A 15,309-nucleotide genomic window follows, 5' to 3' on the forward strand; every position below is an offset into this window, starting at 1 on the left:
AATAAGCTTTGTACAGAATTTGTTGAATTTTCAAAACTGCATTCTGATTTGGGAATAATCGTATTATTGAAAAAGTATTCATTAGAAAAAGGGAAATTTTTCATTCTAACAAAACTTTTCTCTGTAGTAAAACAACCTACAGGAGTTCTTGGAATCAAATGAATGCTTGAATGAATAAGGTTAATTTGTCTATTGACTTGGTTAATAAAACACTGCATTAATCTACATAATTTAAAAAAAAACAGAAAAAACCGATTTTTTTCCAGTATTGTTATCCACTACACCTACACACAAAAAGAAAGAAGCATTCAAGTATCACACTTCAAAACTTGAAGCTTAAAATGATGTATATCCCATCTTCATGTGTTGGTTTTTCCCAAAGTTACAGCGTTTCTAGAATCACTTAAAAACTTCGACTTCGCGCTCCGTTCCCATAATTTTTGTCGAGTGTAAAATCAACGACATAGTATTACATACTAGGAATAAGATTTTTCCATGTGACACCGACTATTACCATAATAGGTAAACTTATTACGAAACTCAAGGAACACTATTACCATAATGGGTACATGGAAGCGGAATTTTCAAACATGTTTTTTATACAATTCTAATCATCAAAATATCAGTGAGAATCTTCAAGAACAGAGTTCAGACTAATAGAAAAAATATACTTTTGTATACTTTTAAATTAAAATAGAGTATTTATTCGCAAATTTCTGCAAGTTGGTGACATATCTCCTCCATAATTGGGTCACTTACCCTAGATTGTAAAAGCACAATATTTGCAATTTATATTAACCAAACTTGCTCTTGCCAGCGAGTGATCAACATAACTTTAGAGGATTGATATTGTGTCGTGTTATGATATAAAGCGAGGTGCGTTTTTTATTTTGTTCCTATTTAGGTTTTGTTCCTATGTTCCTATCTTCAAATTCAAGGTGGAACTCGATGAAATCATACGGAGCGTCGGTTTTCATACCGTCTGGTGGAGAGCACTTGTGTGTTTTTGTGCGTTGTTGAATGTAGATTAAAATGGCTAACATAAGGCGATTTTAATGATTTGTTTATATTGATTATGAAATGTGGATTAGTTATTTTTATATGTGTGCTTCAGTTAAAATAAATTCATAATGTATAAATATTGTCCCTCCCTCCACCTTCTATCCCAATACCTATCTGATCTGTGATCTGTTGGAATGGTATGATTAATTAATGGTTTTTTTTACCATTTTATGAAGTACATATAAATACTACATGACACTTCGAAGGAAATTCAATTTCTCAAGCATAGGATTGGATAAAAAATGAATCTAGATGAATGAAAGCCGTTCTACTCGCAATAAAATGGCCTTTACAGGATCCAGTTTTCTCCCACTTTTTCAAGGACTCTTCCAGTTTACTGAAAAATGTTATTGGAAACCATGCATGGAGGTGTACAAGTTGATGATTCCATTTAGGATCCATTATAATGTTGTCCTGAAACCGCAGGACTATGAATATCACAGCCACCACATAGAGGTTGATAAACCATTCAAGGTGGTACTGCATGGACTTTATGGATGTCGAAAACCTATTGGAGGAACAGAAGAAAAATGAACTCAAACCGAACCAGATACACAAAATTATGTGAAATGATCCATTCCGGGTGTATCGAGATCAACTCTAGTCCTTTTAGAGAGGCACTAAACATACCTTAAGGCCGTTCGGGAGCGTTCGCATCAGTTGGATCGCTAAAAGCTGGTACTTTGGGAAGTCGGTCAGTTCGCGAAGCGTTTCGAGGTCGAGCATGGTGTAGAAAACTGTGGCGAGCGCTGCTATATCCACAAAAAATGCCTGCAATTTGATCGAAATCGTTGACCTCATCCACGCAAGTTTTGGAGTTATACACAAGGGCAAATAAGGCACGTTCGAATGTTCTGAGTATGCCGAGATCCGGAAAAAAGCAATTAACCCAGTCGAAAATGCGAACTAGTGGTGAAAAACATTTAACTTAAAAACATTGATTTCTGATGACAGCAGGATAATAACACTGCGTTAATCTACAAAATTTTTAAAAACAGGCCTTTTTAACCCCTAACCCTAACCTGCCGATCACAGACTCGATCAAACCCAGCATGGTGGTGTCAATCCCATAGCCTTTGAGAGGTTTTGAGTTAAAAAATTGCCTGGGCGGGATCTAAGACTTTTTAAGTTGGAGCTGGATTTGCCCAATGTTCCCATCATCATCATCAAAAATACGGACTGTACATCCGCTTTCCTTAAACAGAGCAACCTGAGCCTAACTCATCAGAGGGGGAAGCTTATCCTCGCCGGCGATTAATGGAGCGGTGCTGGTCGACGAGTTCCCATCCATACGTTCTCGCCAGCAAACCGTTACCATACAAATGAAACACAAATTTCGGCATAACTCGAAAACTAATCAAGCAAATGGAGCCAAATTTGGCATGCGAAGGTTTTAAGGGTACACGAAACGTTTCTATGGTTAATAGACAATCCTCCCCCCTCTCTGAGGGGGAGCTGCCATACAAAGGAAAAACAAATTTCTGCATAACTCGAGAACTAATCAAGCAAATGGAACCAAATTTGGCACATGTAGGTTTTAGGTAGCAATAAATGTTTTATGGTGGTTTGACATTCGTTTCTTCTTTCTAAAGAGGATGGGGGTGAGTGTGCTGAACAACTCGAGAACTAATCAAACAAATGAAATCAAACTTAGCATAGAGAGGTTCTAGGGATCGCTGATTTCCGCTATTTCGGTGTTTTAGTGTTATTCTAGACAACAGAAGAGCATGTTAAAAGGGTATTCTAGAGACACGAATGTTAGAGGTTTTTTCAAGATCCGTAAAAATAAAACAAAGAATAATTTTAGTGTCCATTATACCATTATTTGTTTATCCATCTTTTAGCAATAAAACAAAAATTGAACGGGAAAACAATGTTCATAACTAGAATATTTACAAGCTGATGAAGTAATGGGGTTCAAAAAAAGTTGTGCCATGACGTACATGATTCCAGCTTTTCTGGTTATTGGAAACAAAAAAATCGAACAGATTGTGTTACAGTAAAGATGCAGCTATCGCATGAACCTCGGACAAGTCTAAAATCTGTTTTGTGACAAAATGGCAGCCGTTTGAAGAATAAAAATGTTCAAAAAATATCATTTTTTTATTGATTCAAGCGATAAAGAAATGCTTACAATAAGGGGGTGGGAGGGTGTTGTGGTGTGGGTACCAAAATCCGGATTTTTAGCGTTACGAAATTTGTTTACGACGCCCAAACCCAAAAGTTGCCATAGGTAAAGCCATAACGCTATTACTGTCGACTATGTGCTTTATCGTCAGACCTTGTGTGAATTAAATGATTCTTATGTGATAATTACAATATAAGGTTGACAAGAGGTTAAAGGTTAAACGAAAAGCAATACTCCGTACTATAGAAAATATTGAAAATAACACAAAATCCTCTACTTACCACAGTACATTCGCGGCGATCAACGCAGCCTACAATGCGCACTCGCATCACCATTTCATCTCCGCTATGCATTCCCTGGAACATCGCCGCCCGGAACGATAACCGGTAACTAAGTGGTGACTCTAGCACCGGATTCCCAGGGCAAATCGTCTTCATTGCTGGGTTCAAGCAACCATTGGTCGCAATAAGAATGGCCGAGTTTAGGACACTTCCTGTCGGCGACAATCGTTGCATTATCACGTCTGATAACCTGGTGAAATTCCAGCCTGAAATGGGAAAGTCTGTAGAACATGATCTGAATCCGAAAGGAATTCCTCCAAAAATGTTTCGGCTAACTCACCGTCTCCACTCCGCACCTGTGTTCGTAGGATCACTTCCTCTCCCAACATTACTGCACCTCCGGGTTCAAGAGATCGAGTAAACGCACCACCATCGGCCTTCCGACGAAAAAGTCCCAGTTGCGAACGAAATGGTCTCTGCGACCCACCATATGCAAACGTTCCTGAAGCACTCCTCCCCTGTACATCATCACTAACACCCAGTCGAACTGCGTGAGTTTTCGCAACAATCCGTTGCTGTATTTTGCATTGCAGGGTAAGAATTGCATCAGAAGCCGTTCGCATACCAGATATTCGCGGGAATCGCAACCGCAGACAGAGCTCTCGGGCATTACTTCCACACTGTTGAACGCCACATCTCGTAAAATCACTAAAACCAACGTTCACTAAGAGCCTGGTCTGTTGCACACGCACATCACAACCACTAATATCATCGGCACTATCAACATCAACGAGCGGAGCACTATCAATGGCACTTTGGACAGTTAATGTCGATCTGAAGAAACCGCCATCGTTCTGAAGGCAAGTTAATTCATTCAGCTGCAGTCTAATGGGGAAACGCGCACTATTTGGAACTTCATCACGTAGTGCTCTTCCAACCGGTGGAAGGTAACCGTTCACAGGAGGGTCATAATTATATCCGTTATCATCATTAGGATTCAAGAAGCCTTCGTCCGCGAGAGGAGGTGTCGCCGAAGTTGGTGGGTTATACTGGTATCCCGAATCCGGAGTAACAAGCAAAATTTCATCGCGTTGCGGTTGTTGTTGCTGAGGTGGCGGGAGATAATCGTTAGCAGGAGGGTCACCAAGAATGGGATCATCTTGCAATGGATTATCTTCATTCGGCGGCAAATATTGGTTGTCTACCGACGGATATTCATCGGCGAAGGAAGGTGGCAATGGTTCGTCTGCGAATGATGTATCCGGGGGAATGTATCCGTTGTTTGGGGGGTCATAGAAATATCCTGGTGAATCACGTTGCGGAGCTTCCGTGGTAGTGGAAGTTGTAGTTTGAGGTTCGTAAAAATACCCCTGGGAATCACGTTGTGGGACTAGCGTGGTTGTTCTTCTATTGATTATCACTTGAGGCAGAGCAGTGGATGTTGAAAGCATGTTTCGATACTCGTTATCTCTTCTTGGCGGAACTAATGCTCTCGTTATACTTTTTCCGGCGAAAAAATCAGCGCGCGATAAATTGGTTAAAATGCAAAAGAGGTACAATAAAATTCCAATCATTTTAGTAAATAAATAGCTCGTACTTTGCTCATGCTCGAAGGAAACCGTTAACAGTACTGAAAGGTCACCATCAAATGGTCTCACTTTTATAAGCCAATATGGAATGAGAAGCACTTCCCCGATCAAATTTATTGAAAATCTGCATATTACCAACCGCAACGATCACGCAGTGACAATTTCGAAACAATTTAATATTATTACCCCACAATGAAGCCTCTGGGGAGGTACTATTTTGAAAGACTTCGGCCACGTCCAGCGACGAACCGACGCTCGTGCACGCAGAACTCCCGAGTTGTTGACTGGCAAGCAAATTAAGTCACATTTCTCACCTTCCGCAACAATGTCGCTCGTGATTGGCAGATTGTACCAGTTGCCCCCTATTGATGGCCGCTTCTTCCGTCCTGCTGGAAGAACTCGATTTTGGCTTTCTCCATAAAAACAACAAAACTGCACGCGGCGCCTGTTTCACGATTCCGATCTGACCGGCCTTCGTAGAAATCACACCAAAAATAAAACACAATTGCCAAGTATAGGGAGAAACTTGCTGTGATCCGCCGTGGACCCGTTTGACACCTACCGTCCGGCAGAAGAACGCCGCAAAAGTCGTGACCTGTTCGCGCGAATATCGTCGTGGTCCGGCTGAAAGTGCGTCTCGTAGCCGCGGACACAATGATGACACATTGTACATGTTTGGGAACTGCGAAGCAAAATAGTACGTGGTGCTTTCAGGCCTAATTGATGACAGCTTTCGGTTTCGTTCGAGCTGTACGATTGTCATGGACGAAATGGAAATTACTCGTATTATTGATTTATTACTGTCGTATATGGTTTCGGGTTTTTATCTGGTTGAATGAATGTTGGTAGAATATAATGGATATATATGAAAGCATGAGCTTATTTTTGTTATTAGGGATAGTATCTGGAAATGATCCACTTTTTTTGTAGTTATCAATTAATGGATGGTTCTGCGAGATCGCTAATTTGTATTTGCAAAAACATTTAGCAAAAATATATGTTCAGCGTTTGGAAATTGATGTTTCCACATCAAGCCGGATATTTTCGGGGAAAACTCAAATCGTAACTAATCTCAACAATGTTTGATCATCCGTATAGTCCGAAGGAATTACAGTCGAAACAGTAGAGAGTATTACAAAACGCACTTAGAAGACAAACATATTGTTAATATAACATTGTACAGGGTTTTCCAACTTTAAATTCCGAAAGTAAATTGAAATAAAACACACTTAGAATTCGAATTTCAATGAAACTTTTATTTCAAATTAAAGTTTGGTTTATGCCATTATGTGTGAAATACAACATCATTCAAATGTCCACCTAGGGCTTCCTCGCACACCTTGATCCGGAACAGGGTATTTTCGATGACTTTTCGGCACATATGGGGCGGTATCTCGGTCATAACTTCACGAATGTTGTCTTTCAAATGTTCAAGAGTCTGCGGAGAGTTGGCATAGACACGGTCTTCCGTATAACCCCACAAAAAAAAGTCTAGCGGGTTCAAATCGCATGATCTGGACGGCAAATTGGCATCACCAAAACGCGAAATTATGCGTCCCTCAAATTTCGTTCGCAATATGGCCATGTTCGGACGTGTTGTGTGGCACGTGGCGCCGTCCTGCTGAAACCACATGTCATCCGTATCCATATCTTCAATTTGTGGCAAAACAAAAATCGGCTAACATGCGGCCATAGCGCTCACCATTCACAGTTATCGTCTCGCCGTCCTCATTTTCAAAGAAATACGGCCCCATGACTCCACCAGACCATAATGCGCACCAAACAGTGACTTTTGGCAGATGCAATGGCCTCTCAACAATCACGTATGGATTTTCTGAGCCCTATATACGGAAATTTTGGGTGTTCACATAGCCACCGAGCTCGAAATGTGCCTCATCGCTGAAGAAAATTTGATGCGAAAATTCAGCATTTTGCTGCTGTTGTTCGTTCACCCAATCGACGTATGCCCGACGCATTCCATGGTCACCACGCTCTAATTTTTGTACCAGTTGGACTTTATATGGATGTAGGTGCAAGTCCAAATGCAAAATTCGCCACAATGATGTGTTTGACAAGCCCAATTGCTCAGCACGCCGTGGAATCGAAACATTCGGGTCATCCTCCACACTGGCAGCAACAGCAGCAATATTTTCGGCCGAACGCACATTACGATGATGCACAGGTTTCACAATATCCGCTACGGATCCAGTTTGTTCGAATTTACGCACTACATTAGCGATTGTGTGCTTTGTAGGCCGTCATGACGACCAAAATCCGTCCGTAATGCTCGAAAAACATTTGCCGGTTTTTCATCATTTTTATAGTATAATTTAACAAAATTAACACGTTGTGCGATGCTAAAACGATCCATATTGTAAAATGGCAGACATTCAACTAACGATATGACGCTTTGGTTGACAGCTATGTCAAACGGTTGTCAGCGCAGGGCTGTATACTTTCGGAAGCCCGAAATGGAAAACCCTGTACATATGTGTAAAGTCCAAAACATAACCCTCCACCGCCCAAGTTTTTTATTTATCTAAAAAAAACCTATTCCACTTTTATCTCGAATTTCCGACTCTCAACATAAAATACTCCTAGCAGAAAGCTGCCAGCATAAAAATAATATGTTTGTGTGATAGATGAAAATATTCTAAAGACGTTCTAGTGGGGGTGAACATTGGAAATAATGTCTGAATAATTTGAAAAGAAAATCCGCGAAGCCCGTCTAAAGGCGGGCTTGGGCTATAGAGGGATAATAGACTTGATTGTTTCGATCAACAAAATTAAAGCTATTAACTTTTTGTGGTCGTTTGTCTGCTCTCAGCCACCACAACAAGAAACCATGCTAATCTCATATTCTACCTAACTCAGTATCAGTTTTTGCTTTTCCTAAACGAAGTTTGATGTCTAATGAACCTGTTCACGAATGAATACGGTGCTCCTATGAGTAATAAATAACGGTATTCAGTATCAAACAAAGTGGTCACCCACACAAGATAACGCACAGTGCGTTGAATGCATTAGAATGTGGAAAAAAAAACTATAACAGCAGAATTTGGTCATTTGGCGCGATGAAAAAGATTGTTCATAAACATCAGAACTGCTGTTTGAATAAATGTCTCATGTTGTTTGAATAATCGTATGAGTGTCTAAAGCGACGAAATCTTTGTTCATTTGAAGTGAAAAGGAAACCACTGAACCGATCAACTTGAAAATTGGTATGTAGGGGTTTTTGGGGCCGGGGGAGGTTTTCGTGATAGTTTGAGATCCCTCACCCCTCTCAAAGGTGGGGGGGGGTCTGCCATACAAATAAAACACAAATTTCTGCATTACTCGAAAACTAATCAAGCAAATGAAACCAAATTAGGCATATTGAGGTTTTAGGGTGCAATAAATGTTTCTATGATAATTAGATCATCCACTCCCCTCTCTAAGGGGGGGGGGGGCTGCCATACAACCGAAACACAAGTTCCTACATTACTCGAGAATTAGTCAAGCAAATGAAACCAAATTAGGCATATGGAAATTTTAGGGTGCAATAAATGTTTTTATGGTGGTTAGACTCTCCCCCTCCTCTCTAAGGGGGGGGGGGGCTGCCACACTAATGAAACACACATTTCTGCATTACTCGAAAACTAATCAAGCAAATGAAACCAAATTAGGCATATTGAGGTTTTAGGGTGCAATAAATGTTTCTATGATAGTTAGATCATCCACTCCCCTCTCTAAGGGGGGGGGGGGCTGCCATACAAACGAAACACAAGTTTCTACATTATTCGAGAATTAATCAAGCAAATGAAACCAAATTTGGCATATGGAACTTTTAGGGTGCAATAAACCTTTTTACGGTGGTTGGATACTCCTCCCTCCTTTTTAGGGGAGGCTGCCATACAAATGAAACACAAATTTCTGAATTACTCAAGCAAATTAAACCAAATTTTGGCATGTGAAGGTTTTAGGGTGCAATAAATGTTTTTATTGTGGTTAGACTCTCCCCCCCCCTCTCTGAGGGGACGGCTGCCACACAAATGAAACACAAATTTCTACATTACTCGAGAATTAATCAAGTGAACGGAACCAAAATTTGTAGGTTTAAGGGTGCAATAAAATGGAGAATCTGGGATGGAGGGGTAATATTACACATATAATATTTCAACCAAAAATATTCCAACCACACATGACAATTGAAAATTTTCGGAAAACTCTGAAGAAAAAGGGTGAAAATTCGGAAAATTAAATTCCCATATGTTCTACAATTACATAGGAAGTGCTGTTAGTGCTGTTATTCCATTTGATGTTTGCGCTAGCGAAATTGACCTTTGTTCGAACCTGGAAATGGTTTTTAATGTGATGAAATGCACTCCTATATATTCTTCTATCTATACCAACAAAAAAGTATCGCCGAATGTGTTTATAAGAGCAGAACTCGAGGAAGAAATTGTCCGATTTAGGGCTGTCTTTATTCTATCATATTTTCTGTATAAAACATTTATTCCATGCAACGGAGAAACATGTTATTTGCAAGTGGTTAAAAAACCTTGAACGAGAATTGTGTCTGAAAATAATCTGATATTATAATGATGAGTTTTGTTAGAAATACTAGGAATTTTATAGTAAAAGGTAAATTCAACGGGATCGATTAGAAGATCAATCAATGAACAGTTCTGCGATTGGACCCATTAACTTGCTCATAGTAAGAAAACGTGAATGTTTTAAGGTATTGATAACAAAAAACAAATTTTGGGCGGGACGAAGTTTGCCGGGTCAGCTAGTTGTTTATATAGAACATCACATTGAAAATACATTGGTAAGTTAATACATGTATATAGTTCACGAAATAATTAAAAAAAAAGTTTATTTTTTCATAATCTTGCATGTATTACTGCTTTTTCAAGAAAAATAATTCCGACCAGTACGATACCAGTAGAAACAACCAAACTTTTTATGCATTTTTGGGAGAAAATCAATGAAACCCCTAAAAACATAAAGTTTTACGTATTTCACTTCTTCAATGGTACATGATTTCTCTAATTGAAATGTTTTACCATTTCATTCTATACGAAATTTTGTTTTCTCTGAAATGGACGACACAACCGTAAGTAGCGTTTTTTTTTGCATGAGAGCCAGTTTAAGGTAAACAGTTTGTCTGAAAAAAAAATAAAAAATTAGAAATTACGTAATTGATACCATATTGAAACGGCATAGTTCTTTTTAGAACGTTAGTATTATTGAAGGAAAATGAGACCACATATCTTTTTGCTCCATGGCGTTTGTAAGACAAAACATTTTTTGTCACCACGTAACATAAGGTAAATGTTCTTGGTTTGTCTAATTTAGGGTGTTTTCACGCAGCTAGTAAATGCAAATAGATTTTTCTTCATCAAAATCACATATAATCAAGACGAGTTTGGGATTGTTGAAAAACCCTAAGTATCTATATAATCTATTCTACTATAAGGCGTTGAAATTATTCAAATATTTATGTTTTTTAACGATTTTCCTCGAAAAGAAATTATGATCATGATTTGTCCACCTCTGATCATGGTTTGTCCGAAAAATGATCATGGTTTGTCCAGTTTTAGTGTAACCAAACGTTGGGTTACAATGCAAAATTTGGTGGGAAGACCAACCGTCTGTTTGGACCTTAGCAACATTGTAAATACATTTTGTAAAATATTTGTTTGTGCTGTCTTGTCACTTGAGAAATTTACAGTTCATGTCCACATCTTGTGTTTGACCTCATGTTATTTCTCATATGACAATAAAAAAACGTAGTATTGGTAGTCTGTGATTAACTGTCGTAGAAAAGATGACGTATGAGTCCAATTTTTGCAATAAACCAAATAAACAGTTAATCGCAGACCCTCAGGTTGGTGTATCACAAAGAGTTATTTTTTTTCGTAGTCTAGTTTTGTTGTATTTATTTAGTAGTAGGAAAAAAAAATTATTTACATATTTATTTATTTACTCAGTTATTTATTTATTTATTCATTTATTTATTTATTTATTTATTTATTCTAATATTTATTTACTTATTTATTCAATTTAAAGTTTATTTGCCATTGCTTGTTTTGTTTGTTCAAAGGTTTCTTATTCATTCATTTATTTATTTTCGCGGAAAGCAAGTGTTAGGTTTAGTTGTCCAGGTATAGCATGCTACCTTAAATGTTTAGATGATAGTCGTGACACCAACCGAAACCAATATATTTAAGTACGTGTGAGGCTGTTGCCTACTCGCTAGCTGAAGCGGGAATGGAGTACAAATCTCGAGTGGAATTACTTTTATACAAAAAAAAAGTGCAAAGACGAGGCTTACGGTGCAATATTTTCCTTCTCCTGTACTATTTTTTAAAGCTACTGGTGAAGTTTAGTACGATTTGTTTTATGCGTTTTTTTGTGTGGTCCCTATCCCCGCATAAAAACAGGTTGGCCTGTTGCGAGTGTTGGACTTTTTTGGTTCTGCAATTCATGACAGAGAAAAGACAATAATGAAAGCTCTATGTGAGCTGTTAATACCGACGGATTCAATGGATACTTGGCTCGGAGTCTATGGGGAGAATCTCCGCAAGATTAACACGACAATTTACGGCAAACAAATGCGAAACGAACCAACACATCAATCAACCTTCTTGCATGACCTGAATCGTCTCCCCCTCGATGACACTCCATAGGATCGTATTAATCGTTCGAGATCCTGCTGTGAAACGTTGTTTTTTGAATTTATTGACGAAATAAATTGCACAATAGCTCAACCAACGGAAAAGTTTACGATCGGTCCCAACAAGCGGGTGCGGATGTTATAAAACATCAACTGTTCCGTTGCATGAGAGCAATAATCCATCAAGTATTCACGTTTCGAGCCAATCCACCCCAACTCATCGTTTCAATCGTACCGTTGACAATATTGCCTCTCATGATGATCGGCCCCGCATCGAGCCTCTCGTTGATAATACTCGTGTTGAAGCTGGTTGCAGCACAAGGCCGAACATAGCTTCTCTGAAGGTTGCCAGAAAGGATCAGACTGACAACGACATGGTATCTATCTACGTGACCCCGGAACAAAACGAAAACGATTTGAAGCGACACGTTCATGACATCGTTGATATTGATTCGACACCAATTGTTGGTGCTCTACTGAAAACAACCAAACTAGTACAACGTGGGAAGAGTCTGTAAAATCTCTCTTTCGTCTCCTTCAAAGTTATCGTATCCAAAGTGGTCGGCGATGCATGGGATTGGCCTGATGGGATCACTGTTCGCATGTTCGAGACAAATAAAAAAAACGGGCCGGTGACAATTTGCCTAACTTCAACATAGTTAGTAGATGGGGGGTCTCCGTAGCCACGTTGGTTGCGCGTTCGCTTAGTAAGCGATCGATCGTGAGTTCAAAACTCAGGGCACTCATTGACCATCTTTGTGTTGTTACAGAATAGCTACGTCCACGCAACAATCATCAGCGATGGAGATCGATCCACGGTCAAATAAAGATCGATTCGTCCATACAACTGCTCTGCTCTGCAAGAAACATCGGGCTGCTGTTCTATAAATAACTCAACAATGATCAACAACTGTCTCCGCTGTCCGGTCTAACTGGATAATGGAAGAACAGATAGAAAACTCTTACGCCTAAATGGCTACTGTGTAAATGTGTACCATTTGCAATGGTATAGTAGGGAATAGTCTAACGTCGAAAAATGGCAACTGTGTAATGTGCTAATTATAGATATGATAAACATGTGACATGTACACGATTAAAATTCGGCTCTGTTACAGCTAAAATGCTAATGAGCCTAAAATAAACAAAAGGGATAAAAAAAACATAGTTAGTCATCATTATGAACTCGATCGCAATGCACAAGTTACTGAGCTTTTTTTCTTAGGTAATTGCTGGAATCGTATATGTCCTGCCGAAGCAGGAAATGATCACTGCACCGTCGTACAAAGTTCCCCCCACCTTTTCAGCCGCTTCTCTCCACGACGGAAACATTTGCATCGCATCTTTGATCCAGGAGGAGGAAGTATTGCTCTACTACCAAAACGTCGGAGGCATAAACACAACAGTAGCTCAGCACAAACTAGCTTGCTCTGATGCCTGCTACGATATATACGCCTTCACTGAAACCTGGCTCAATGACAATAAGCTTTCTAAGCAAATCTTCGGTACGGATTACATGATTTATCGAACTGATCGTTCTCGGTCTACCAGTACTAAAACTACTGGAGGTGTAGTTTTGCTAGCAGTTCGTTCGACATTTACCTCTCGTTTAATCCACCCTCCCAATTGTACGGGTGTTGAGCAACTGTGGGTGGCTGTTACCCTACCAACAAAAAAAAAAAGTTTATCTGTGTGTTATATCTTCCTCCGGATCGACTTCGGGATACTGAGTTGGTTAATCAACACATCGATTACATTTTTTGGGTCTTGTCGACAATGAATCCTAACGACGATATATTTGTAGTCGGTGATTTTAACCTGACTTCAATCAATTGAACCAAAAACTATACAACTACGTCTCAAAAATTCTATCTCCGTTGGACCAGACGGAATATCTTCGCTCGTTATTAAGAAATGCATTGATGTTCTGTTCGCACCATTAGCAACCATCTTCAACATTTCGTTGAATTCTGGAATTTTTCCCGAGATCTGGAAGTTCTCGTTCGTTTTTCCAATCTTCAAGAAAGGCGATAAACAGTCGGTTTCGAACTATCGCGGCATCGCTGCTTTATATGCAGTCTCCAAACTAATTGAACTGTTGGTGCTGGCTTACACAAGTACAATTGTTCCAGCTACATTGCCTCCGAACAGCATGGTTTTATGCCGAAGAGATCTCGTACAATACACCTCATCAATTATACGCGAGATGGTGAAAAGAAATCAAGCCGACGCTATTTACACCGATCTTTCGGCTGCGTTTGAAAAAATTAAATACTGCTTGCAGAATCATATCCTCAGCCGCGAGTCGAATAGCAAAGACTTGGGGGTCAAACTTGACTCTAAACTGACCTACAAGGATCAGGTTGTTTACGTTTCCACTAAGGCGTCAAAACAACTCGGCTTCATATTTCGGTTCGCCAGAGAATTCAGAGATGTTTCTTGCTTGAAGGCACTCTACTCGTCTTTGGTTCGATCAACTTTAGTATACTGTTCTGTAGTATGGGCACCTTTCTACAGCAACGGTGTGCTGTTCGTTGGTTACCATGGAGGGATCGTTTCAATCTGCCAGAATACAAATGTAGATGCATCTTGATGAACCTACAATTATTAAGTGTTCGCCGCGACGTTTTCAAAACGATATTTATTGTTGATCTGTTGCAATCTGATATCGATTGCTTACGTTCTTACGTTCTCACTATTTTACGTGAGCTTACGTTCTCACTATTTTTTACCGTCCCGGCCTCTCGAACGAACTACGGCGCAAATGAGCCGTTATTTAGCATGTGCAGAACGTTCAATAGATGTTATCGTTGTTTTGATTCCAATGTGTCCCGTGTGAGACTTAAGAATTTGTTTTATGATAATCTTCTAGTTACTTGATTGTTTCTGTTATGTTCTAAACCAGTTTGAATGTGTTCATGTGTATGTTTAGATTAGTTTAGATATATATGTATCTGTAGGATTTAATGTAATCTGTTTGATATTTAAAAGATGAGGTTTTGCGCCCACTTGTGTGGGATTTTCCCTCCAAATAAATAAATTAATTAATACCGAAATCATGGAAGTCGGCTTACTTAGACATTAACCTACTCCATCATCCTCAACGAGAGCTCTCCTCTTTGGCCTATATTCACCATAGTTCTAGATAAGTGCGAGCGCAAGATGATGAAGGATCAGATTTTTTTCTTCACTCAACACTCGGTCGCACTAGACTGTGGAAAGAGAGCGCGCAAACTCACTACAGTGCAACGGATAAATTCACAGGAGAATATATAGGGTTGGCGAAAAAGAAATGTCGTATTTCTCATCGAAATTTGACGCTTTATTTAACATATTTAAAATTATCCAATTTAAGTCAAATATGCGCCGTTTTGTTCGCAAACTTGTTACCATTTAGAAGGCAAGTTCATTATCCTTCCCTTATAAACCACCCCCCCCCCCCCCACCTTATTTGCAAAACACTCAGACAGCCAGTTTTCGCAAGCCTCTTTTGAGGCCAACTTAGTATCACCAAGAGCGTTTTGCATGGATCGGAAGAGATGATAATCACTTGGAGCCAGGTCCGGACTGTACGGTGGGTGCAATAGGACA

The 15,309-nt window shown here is 39.5% G+C and overlaps 1 protein-coding gene across 3 annotated transcripts in view; it reads right to left on the reverse strand.

The window, feature by feature from the left end:
* The window catches only part of LOC129769839 (uncharacterized), a 48,958-nt gene extending 42,752 nt beyond the window's left edge, over positions 1-6,206 (reverse strand). For 2 of the 3 annotated variants that reach the window (XM_055772333.1, XM_055772331.1), the window contains exons 1-2: positions 3,812-6,206; positions 3,472-3,737 (exon numbers count right to left, since the gene is read on the reverse strand). In XM_055772333.1, coding sequence (XP_055628308.1) covers positions 3,472-3,737; positions 3,812-5,045 — 1,500 coding nt within the window. In that variant the 5' untranslated portion in view covers positions 5,046-6,206. The remainder of the gene's footprint in view (positions 1-3,471; positions 3,738-3,811) is intronic. The other variant, XM_055772332.1, reaches the window with a different exon arrangement.
* Between the last annotated feature and the right edge of the window lie 9,103 nt (positions 6,207-15,309).

The sequence above is a fragment of the Toxorhynchites rutilus genome, chromosome 2 (genome assembly GCF_029784135.1).
Source record: "Toxorhynchites rutilus septentrionalis strain SRP chromosome 2, ASM2978413v1, whole genome shotgun sequence".
In the NCBI taxonomy this organism is placed as follows: domain Eukaryota; kingdom Metazoa; phylum Arthropoda; class Insecta; order Diptera; family Culicidae; genus Toxorhynchites; species Toxorhynchites rutilus.